Below are 10,000 nucleotides of genomic sequence, written 5' to 3'. Positions count from 1 at the left end.
CTGATGGGATGGATGGATGGATAGACATTTGTGGATGGCTGATGGGATGGATAGACATTTGTGGATGGCTGATGGGATGGATGGATGGATAGACATTTGTGGATGGCTGATGGGATGGATGGATGGCTAGACATTTGTGGATGGCTGATGGGATGGATAGACATTTGTGGATGGCTGATGGGATGGATAGACATTTGTGGATGGCTGATGGGATGGATAGACATTTGTGGATGGCTGATGGGATGGATGGATGGATGGATAGAAAAAATGAACAGTTGAATAAACGTATAGTTGGAGGAAGAATCAAGCAATCATATCAATAACTACAATTCCTCAAAATTCAGGAAGTGAAGAAACAGACACGAGGAGACGTGAAACTCCACTGCACTGAAGAGGAAGAGAGAAACAGCTGACAGGAACTGCTGATTATTAGAATAATGAATGAGGGGTCAGAGGCAGGGCAGGAGCGCACCAATCAGAGCTAAACAGGAAGAGTTTTACAGCAGATGGAAAATCTGGTCTTCTCTGTGTGAGACGTGTTTTAGCGAGATCCAACAGAAGGGAATTTAGCGTCAGTTAATTACGCGTGAAGCTTTGAGATGATGCAGTGGCGAGGTTTTCCGTTTCAGCTCGTCACCGCGAGGTCCCTCTTCCTCCAGGGAATTAGAGTCATGCTACTCAAACATGTCCATGGAGAAATGGAAGGATTTTATGAATGGGAGGAAATGTGTTCTCTTAGTGAAATGAAAGAAAAAGAGAAAAGGCTGAAAATGAACAGGCGGGAATAAAAGGAAAGTGTTTTACTGCACCATGCTGTTAGTGTTTTTGTTAATAACATGCTGTTATTGATTTTTATAAAGTTTTAAATGTTTGAAGTTGTTACAGAAGTTGTTCTGTAGTTAATGAGTCAAGATTAAACACAAAGTTTGATATTTTGGTTTAATTCTTTAATTTGGTTTGTTTCTGGATTGTTAAAGCTGCTTTCGAGCTCAGAACTTGATCAGAAAGCTGACTATTGTTTTTTTTTTTAGAAAACTGGGGGCTCTGGAACCAAATTACAGCACGTTCCACATCACGAGAGAAAGCTATCCACACACACGGGTAACATGATTAGCTCGACTCGTCAGGATCCTGCCGGCTTCAGGGAAGGGATTGGACAGGATTGCACTGAGAACATCCTGAAAAATGCTTGTTTAGTCCCAGTAACAATCTTCTTATTCATGAATCGGCCTTCTTTTTCTCAGATATTCCTGTGCGGTGCCACGCCCGGCCTCCAGAGAGAGCTGTAATGACCACTGGAGTCTTTATACCACAGAGAAAGAAGAAGCAGAAGAAGCTCCAGTATTTTACAGACCTGTGTGTGTGTATATGTAATGGAGGCCAGCAGTAGGTGCTGTGCAGGTAAACGTCACTCCCCTGATCTCAAGAAGTGCACTAGTGACTGATGCTAGTGGCTGCAGACTTTAGCTTCCTGTTAGTGTGCCCGCCTCCCATGCCAGAGACCTGGGTTCGAGACCCACTCGGAGCGGGTGTGAGTAGGACCCGGGGTGGGTGGGGTAACATGTGGAAAGGTGTTGCGTGGAATATTGTGTACAGAAACGTGTGTGTGGGAGCAACCCCCCCACTACCACCACCACCACCACACACACACACACATAACATCCCACAGCCCCACAAACAACCACCAAACCCCTAAAACAAGCCCAGAATTTGCGCTGAGATTGGACTAGACTAATCAGGTCCAGTGTGTCTCCAAATGGAAGGAGAAACAGATGGATGGACTGATATCCAGGTGGACTGAGGAGATAGATGGATTGAGGAGATGGACAGATTCCTCCTGAGGCGTGTTTCTGCTGTTTTCCGTTTGAGCTCTGAGAGGAAGTGAACATCCTCTGCAGCGTTGTTGTGTTTTACGCAGTACAAGAATTATTTTTAATCCAGTGAACAGGGATCACACTCAGCCTCCAGGGCAGATCCGCTTCGATCGCCCTACTTCTGTTTTAGAAACAGCAGGTTGGTTTAAATAAATAAAGAATAGTTTAGCGTATACTGTAAACAGTTCTGAAACGCTGCGCTGTTGCTTCATTACGCCCGAGTTTCTGCTGAAGACTGGATGGATTAATTAATATTTTGATGGATGGATGGTGGATTGTATGAATTAAGACATGTAGAAGAAAAGAACAATTGCTGCTAAGTACAAATAAATTGCTAAACCTATAAAGAAACATTTTTCTCTTCCAGATGTGGAGTGAGTGATTTCCATGAAACGAGGAGAAAAGTGGAGGATGAAGTGAACAGAACATCACTTGTGGGTGGATGCTGGTGGATGATGAAAATGATGTTGCGCTACCCAGATTGCCGATAACATCAGACTCCTCTCTTCTCGTCTTCTCTTCTCTCCTCTCGTTTGTTACTACTGGAGGAAAAGATGTGACCCACGGCCTCCCTCGCTCCTACACACTCCTTTAGTCTCCTCCCTTGCTCTCTCTCGGTCCTTTGGAGATATTATTGTCCCGACAGTGATGGATGTACAACCCGACAGCGGAAAGCATGTTAAAAAGTCCACAAGTCAAAAGCTGGAGGATCAAAAAAAGGTAAAATGCTGTTCTCTTCTCCTTCCTCTCAGGTGGACGGATTTGTCTCTTCGTTTATCTTCTTATATCTCTTCCTCTATCCTTTCATTGGCTTGCTTTTCTTTTGTGTTGGTTGATGAGGAAGCTGAAGGTCTTGACTGAACTGTAACATGGGGGTGGAGTGTGGGTGGGACATGGGCAGAGTGTGTCTGGGTGTGGGCGGGGCATGGGTAGACTGTGGGCAGGGCTCCTTGCTGGGACTTCACAGGGTTCGAGTCCCAGCACTGCTAAGCTGCATCATGGCTGACCCTGGGATCTGACCGCAAGTTCCAAAGCTGTAATATGTGAAGAAAGAATTTCACTGTATTGTAATGTATATGTGACAAAGAACATTAAAGAACAGCTTCCAGATGTTCTACCTTAATGCAAAATTGATTGTGATGTTGCTTCACGTTGGGAGGAGTTTAAAGCTAGCTTGGTGTAGAACTTCAGCTGCACCACAGACACCTGAGGTTCATCGTAACTGTGGTGTGTAAAGTGATGGCAGATCATCACGTGGTGATTAATTTCACCATCAACGTCTCACATCCACAGGAAGCACAACATCCTCAATCGATCCACAGTGAAGCGGTTATCAGTTACATCTCCAGAGTGGTGATTATTCTGCTTTCATGTGACAATTAATAACTAATGACATCATCAAGTGTTAGAGCTGTGGCTAAAAACTTAAGCTGCCTTTGAATAATAAGACAACAATCTGTAAATGATCATTTTAGCACAAACTCGTTCAGGAGCTCATTCGGGATGGGTCCGGAATTCTATAGTTCCTCAAAAGGTTCCTGATCTTCTAAAGAAACCATAGCTGCAGATACAGAGAGTGTGTCTGTGTGCTTGTATTAGCGTACCGCTGAGCAGCGCTGAAACAAAGACAGAGTCATTATGCTGAAACATTACCTTCACACCGGGTGTTCTTATATCCCCCAGCCTCCAGATTACACTGTAAAGAGAGGACCACTTAAACTCCCAGACGTGTGCTAGTCACTGTGTGTGTGTGTGTGTGTGTGTGTGTGTGTATCGAGGCATTACACTGCAGCAACTTCAGTTTGCTGAAAGATCCATTTACTAAATAATTGTGTTTCTGGGCTGCTGGAAAAACATGGACGCAATCACCGATGAGCAAGGCAAGAGCGAGGGAACAGAAGAACGTGGTGAATTACAGAAGTGAGGAGGCTGATGTACGATAAACCCTCTGTTTAAACCTCCCTGTGTAGGAGAATGTGGACACTAGTGGGAGTAGGGAGATATGTAAATATAGGGGATGAGGAGAAGCGGTAGAGTAGTGGGAATAGGAAAGGGCCAGAAAAGCTGCTGTAACACAAGAACACATCCCTCACAGGATCAATAAAGTCTATCTATCTATCTATCCATCTATCCATCTATCTATCTATCTATCTATCTATCTATCTATCTATCTATCTATCTATCTATCTATCTAAAATGACTAGATTAATTTTAATACACAGGGGACCTGGAAAATCAAGACATTAGAGGGAATAGGGAAATTAGGAAGATTTTGCAGGACACTAGTGGGACTGGGAAAGTGAGGGAGATTGTAGAACTTGGGACGTTGGTTAGAAATTTAAAGTTAGTTGTATTTGAAGATCCAGTACAGCAGCAGAATTAGGGGACTAAGAAAATCTGGACACTTTTTAAACTAGTGAAATGAAAGGAACTGGTCAGATCAGGATCATTATAGTAGAGAACAAGGAAAATATAGACACTTAGGCACTAGGGACACTGAAAGAAAAAGGGGACTAGGAAATTCAGGACCCTAGTGAGTGTAAGGAAAGTGAGGGAAATAGGTGAGTGGGAAAATCAGGACACACAGGGATCCAGGAGGAGAAGACGGAACTAAAAACTGAAACTAGATAAGATTAAGGTAGTATGAAATTGTGTGTGTGTGTGTGTGTGTGTGTTAGGCTGACCTGGTTCTGGTTAATGAGGTGGCGATGAAAAGTCCACTTCCTCCCCAGAGTGTGTGAGCTCAGAGCATTAGTGGCTAATAAAAACAGAGTAGATGTTCATCTGTGTTTTCTGCTCGTTAGCATATACTGGTTGCTAAAAGGTTTAGAAAAAGACACACACACACACACACACACACATAATTATGCTAATTTCAATCTGATCATGTCGATATAAAGACTTTTTGATTATAATAATTTTAAAAATGTTTCAGCTACCTTTTATGCTAATTCTGTGTGTTTACATCATTGGAATCCACTTGTTGTATAGGGTGTGTGGTTTGGGACACACCCAGAGTGGACTGATGATGGGGTTTATGTAGCCTGTATAGTGTATAAATGCGTAGTTTGGGACACACCCACAGTGGACTGATGTTGGTGTTTATGTAGCCGGTATAGTGAGTAAGTGTTCAATTTGGGACACACCCACAGTGGACTGATGTTGGTGTCTGTGTAGCCTGTATAGTGAGTAAATGTGTGGTTTGGGACACAGTCCAACGGACTGACAATGGTGTTTATGTGCACTATTTAGTGAAAAGGTTGTTCAGTTTGGGACACACCCACAGTGAAATGATGATGCTGTCCATGTTGCCTGTATAGTAAATAGGGTATGTGGTTTGGGACACACCCACAGTGGACTGATAATGGTGTATATGTGCACTATATAGTAAATAGGGTATGTGGTTTGGGACACGCCCACATTGGACTGATGATGGTGTCTGTGTAGCCTGCATAGTGTAAAAGTGTGTGGTTTGGGACATGCCCACAGTGGAATGATGATAGTGATTATGTGCACTAAATAGTGAATAAGGTGTGTGGTTTGGAACACGAACATAGGAAAAGAATCTTCAGCACTCTGTAGAAAGCGTTATTGTGTAATGGTGCTTATAGCATATCCAGTGCACTGAAGAAATCCCACAATGTACTGCAAAATGAAACCGAATTCCCGAGTGGAATTACAAACTCTAACACCACTAGACAAGACAAATATGGACAATTACAGAGATTATTTGCTCCTTTCTACTGCAGCTTCCCTTTATAATACATTCCCATAAGGAGCGCAGTGCTATTAGCAAAAACAGAAGCAGTGAGCGGAGGAACTCTGGCATGGAAGCTGGATTTAATATCCACCTGCATGACATATGATCCTGTGTGGTTTAGTGGGAATCATGTAGCCGAGTTTACACGCTAATGTGAACATGTATTATGCAGCAGGTATCTGCTCTGGTGGGAGCCGAGTGCTGAAATCCTGCCAGATATCACCGTGCTGAAAATGAGCTTTAATCTCAGTTAGTGTGAATCATGAAGCTCAGTGGCGGGAAAAAAAGGAGACTCGCTCAAATAAAAACGCAGAAACGAGACCTGGACCTTCGGATCGTCGTCACTATGTTCATGTGCATTTAGTGAATTTAAATATGGTTTACCATTCCCAAAAAAATCAAAAATCTCTACTAGTTTCCATCACAGTATGAAATGCCACAAGATCCCAGTTAGAACCTTCTGTAGATGATTCCACCATTACCCATAAGAACTACTAGAATACTCTAAAGGTTTCTCATTTCAAAACATTTCTGGACTTTGGGATGTTTAATTTTCTCAGTACAGATTTCCACAACCCACGAACATGTTGTTATTTTATATCATTTGTCATATTGAGTAACATGAAACCCACTGACAGGTGAAGTAAAGAGTGTTGATGATCTCCTCACAGTGGTACCTGTCAGGATCTGAGTGACTTTTCATCCAGGGGCAGATTGTGATGTCTAGACGACTGAGTCAGAGCTTCTCCATAACAGCAGGTCTCATGGTGTTCCTGATGTGCAATGATCAAAACCTAGCAAAAGTGCTCCAAGGAAGAAGATCCAGTGAACCAGAGGCAGGGTCATGGGGACGCAGGACTCATGGAGACGAGACCGTCTGGTCTGAGCTCACAGAAGAGCTACTGTAGCACAAACCGCTGAAAAAGTGAACGCTGGACCTGGGAGAAAGCTCCTACAATGGACACATGATCATCAGAACTGGACTATGGAGAGATGGAAGAAGGAGACCTGGTCTGATGAATCATGTTTTCTTTTACTTCATGTGGAGGTCAGGTGTGTGTGAAGCTCTAACCTGGGGATGAGATGGTACCAGGATGTACTATGAGCTGTTGGAGGCAGATGATCTGGACAAAGTTCTGCAGGGAAACCTGGGGTCCTGAAGTTCATGTGGGTGTTTCACAAGTACCTAAACCTAAACCAGGTGTTCCCTAATGTCAAAAGGTCTCTGACACACCTTCAAACATTATTCATCAAGAACGGTTTGAGGAACATGACAGCCCTGGTGACTTGGCCTTCAAATTCCCTAGATCTTAATCAGATCAAGCGTCTGTAAAACAAGAAAGTCTGATCCATGGAGACTCCACCTCACAACTTCCAGGATTGAAGGATCTGGTAACGACCGTGGAGTCCAGGCCTCGAGGAGGTGGCACAGGGCCTACATGAAATGGTGTTAATATTAATGCTGATCTGTTTCTGTCTGCAAATAGTGGATATACTATACTACTGCTGCTAGTAATATTAATAACATTAGCACTGGAACCCCTGTGAGCTAGCAGGCCTGTGTCACAACAGCAGGTCCACAGCTACCCCTGGTGTAGGCTTCAAGGGTTCAGTTGCTTAGAATAAAAAGGTCTTTTAGGAGAATGTATTTGTGAAGTCTTTGAAGGTTTCGACTCAATCCTCCAGCGATCCAGTCTGCAGTTACAGAGCTATTTTTTTCATCCCCGTCACACAGCGTGCTGCATTTAATGGTCCTCACAATCAGTGTTTTATAAAGTGTTTAGCTGCATTAGCACGCCACACTGTAATCCCCCAACTGCTCATAAATCCTGTTTTTATCTGGCTGGATTCTCCTGCACCAGCATTTTTACAGCTCACTGCATGCGTGTTGATAGCAGACTGCATTATAGCTGTTAGATTGTGATCGAGGCTAGCCTGAAGTGATGGATGTGCATGTGCTAATATTGTGTGTGTGTGTGTGTGTTAATGGAAGTATTTTTACTTCTCACGTAGTGCAGGTGTGCAGATATTTTTTTTTGATCCTCTTATCTTCCCACCATGAGCTCTGCTAACTGCTTCGTTTAAAGTGAAGTGATGAACCCACTTAACCTGAAGCTAGCACATGCTGCATTTCAATGGAGGATGGTGTTAGCATACTAATGCTAAAGAAGCCTTTAATTCTGCTGGTGCGGTTATGTGTAGGTGTGAGGTTCATGAATGTAATAAATAAATTAAAGAGGAATGTAAGGAAATATTGAGATATGTTTGAGCAGTGGAATTCATATCGACTATATTTCATAATTCAACATTTATATAAATGTGTGTGTGTGTGTGTTACCTGGTGAACCCCCTGTCCTCTATTTTCTGTGTATGTTTTCTGCAGTCTCTCAGGAAGCCCTCAGGCTGGATGTCACTCCTCGTGTATTATTCCGAAGTGCAGATGTTTATCTGTGAGAACTGTGTGCAGCTAAAGCACTGAACACACTCCTCATACACGTGTGTTTGCCTCCTGCATGAAATAAAATAACTTTCTGCACCAGCAGGGGGCAGCAGTTTCAGAACCCAATCAAGAAAATCAAAGGTTTCCCGAATCAATACTTTACTAAATATCACATCCCAGTAGTTCAGACTGTTCAGTGCAGTAGTGAGAAGTTTGGGATGTAGCCAAGCTGACTAGCTTAGCGAAAATGTTCTTTGTTTTTTTATAACATTTCATGGATGATGTATAGCAGTCCAGCGCTAGGCTTGCTTGGCTTCTGTGTTAAACAGCCAATCAGAGAGCTGGGTTCAAAATGATGTCAGAAAAATTCATGCAATCATTAAAATTCATTTTCATAATTAGCTTCTGTGGAGAATTTAGCCACCAACTAGGTTTTTTTTTTTCTTTTTTCTACAGTGAAATAAATGAGAAGAAGCGTAGGGTCTCTTGTGTAAAAAGCACGGCAAGTTATATTCTTATAGAATTTATTTATTTATGAGCGTTGAAAAGCCGAGACGATGTTTCTCACGTTTGTATAACAAACTGACACGATGTTACAAATGTTCTTTAGCGTGTGTGCGGTGGGCAGAAGGTGGAATTTTTTAACTAGTTGTAAGACACAGAGACCTCAATCTCAGCACTTAATAATATACACCAATCAGGCATAACATTATGACTACCTGCCAGATATTGCGTTGCTGCCAAAACAGCCCTGACCCGTCCTGCACTGTGTATTCTGACCCCTTTCTATCAGAACCAGCATTAACTTCTTCAGCAGTTTGATCAACAGTAGCTCGTCTGTTGGATCAGATCACACGGGTCAGCCTTCTCTCCCCACGTTCATCAATGAGCCTTGACCGCCCATGACCCTGTCTCTGGTTCACCACTGTTCCTTCCTTGGACCACTTTTGATAGATACTGACCACTGCAGACCGGGAACACCCCACAAGAGCTGCAGTTTTGGAGATGTTCTGATCCAGTTGTCTAGTCATCACAATTTGGGCCTTTTGGTCCAAACTCACTCAAATCCTTACACTTGTCCATTTTTCCTGATTCTAACATCAACTTTGAGGACAAAATGTTGACTTGCTGCCTAATATATCCCACCCACTAACAGGGGCCATGATGAGGAGATACTCAGTCTTATTCACTTCACCTCTCAGTGGTCATAATGTTATGGCTGATCGGTGTATTGTCACTGTGCTGATTAGATGTCTTTAAAAACGACCAAAGTGTTTATTTTTTCCAATATTGATTGCACAAATGACTAATAACACACTTCTAACATTAAATCCACCTACACTATATTGTGTATTATTGTATATTGTATAATTGTCCTCCTAGAATAAGTGTTATACCTGATCAGTGTATAATTCTACATGTTATATATGTGTATGTGTGAGTGTGTGTGTGTGTTGTGTATTTGTGTGTGTGTGTGTTGTGTATTTGTGTGTGTGTATGTGTGTGTGTGTTTGTGTTTGTGTGTGTTGTGTATTTGTGTGTGTGTGTTGTGTATTTGTGTGTGTGTATGTGTGTGTGTTGTGTGTGTGTATGTGTGTGTGTTGTGTGTGTGTATGTGTGTTGTGTATTTGTGTGTGTATGTGTGTATGTGTGTGTGTTGTGTATTTGTGTGTGTGTATGTGTGTATGTGTGTTGTGTATGTGTGTGTGTATGTGTGTTGTGTGTGTGTGTGTGTGTTGTGTATTTGTGTGTGTATGTGTGTATTTGTGTGTTGTGTATTTGTGTGTATGTGTGTTGTGTGTGTGTGTGTTGTGTATTTGTGTGTGTGTGTGTTGTGTATTTGTGTGTGTGTATGTGTGTGTGTGTTGTGTATTTGTGTGTGTATGTGTGTTGTGTATTTGTGTGTGTATGTGTGTTGTGTATGTG

At 42.5% G+C, this 10,000-nt stretch overlaps 1 protein-coding gene across 4 annotated transcripts in view; it reads left to right on the top strand.

Annotated features, from left to right (window-relative positions):
- The window catches only part of nav3 (neuron navigator 3), a 219,433-nt gene that overhangs the window by 41,194 nt on the left and 168,239 nt on the right, over positions 1-10,000 (top strand). Inside the window, exons 1-3 of one of the 4 annotated variants that reach the window (XM_058417159.1) lie at positions 507-1,101; positions 1,245-1,401; positions 2,242-2,594. In XM_058417159.1, the coding sequence (XP_058273142.1) occupies positions 2,523-2,594 (72 nt within the window). In that variant the 5' untranslated portion in view covers positions 507-1,101; positions 1,245-1,401; positions 2,242-2,522. Of the gene's footprint in view, positions 1-506; positions 2,014-2,241; positions 2,595-10,000 lie in introns of those variants that run through there. The other 3 variants (XM_058417158.1, XM_058417160.1, XM_058417161.1) reach the window with 3 other exon arrangements.

Source organism: Hemibagrus wyckioides, linkage group LG19 (assembly GCF_019097595.1).
Source record: "Hemibagrus wyckioides isolate EC202008001 linkage group LG19, SWU_Hwy_1.0, whole genome shotgun sequence".
Lineage (NCBI taxonomy): Eukaryota > Metazoa > Chordata > Actinopteri > Siluriformes > Bagridae > Hemibagrus > Hemibagrus wyckioides.
Note: the sequence above shows the minus strand (reverse complement) of the source record. Positions and strands in the feature narration are given on the sequence as shown.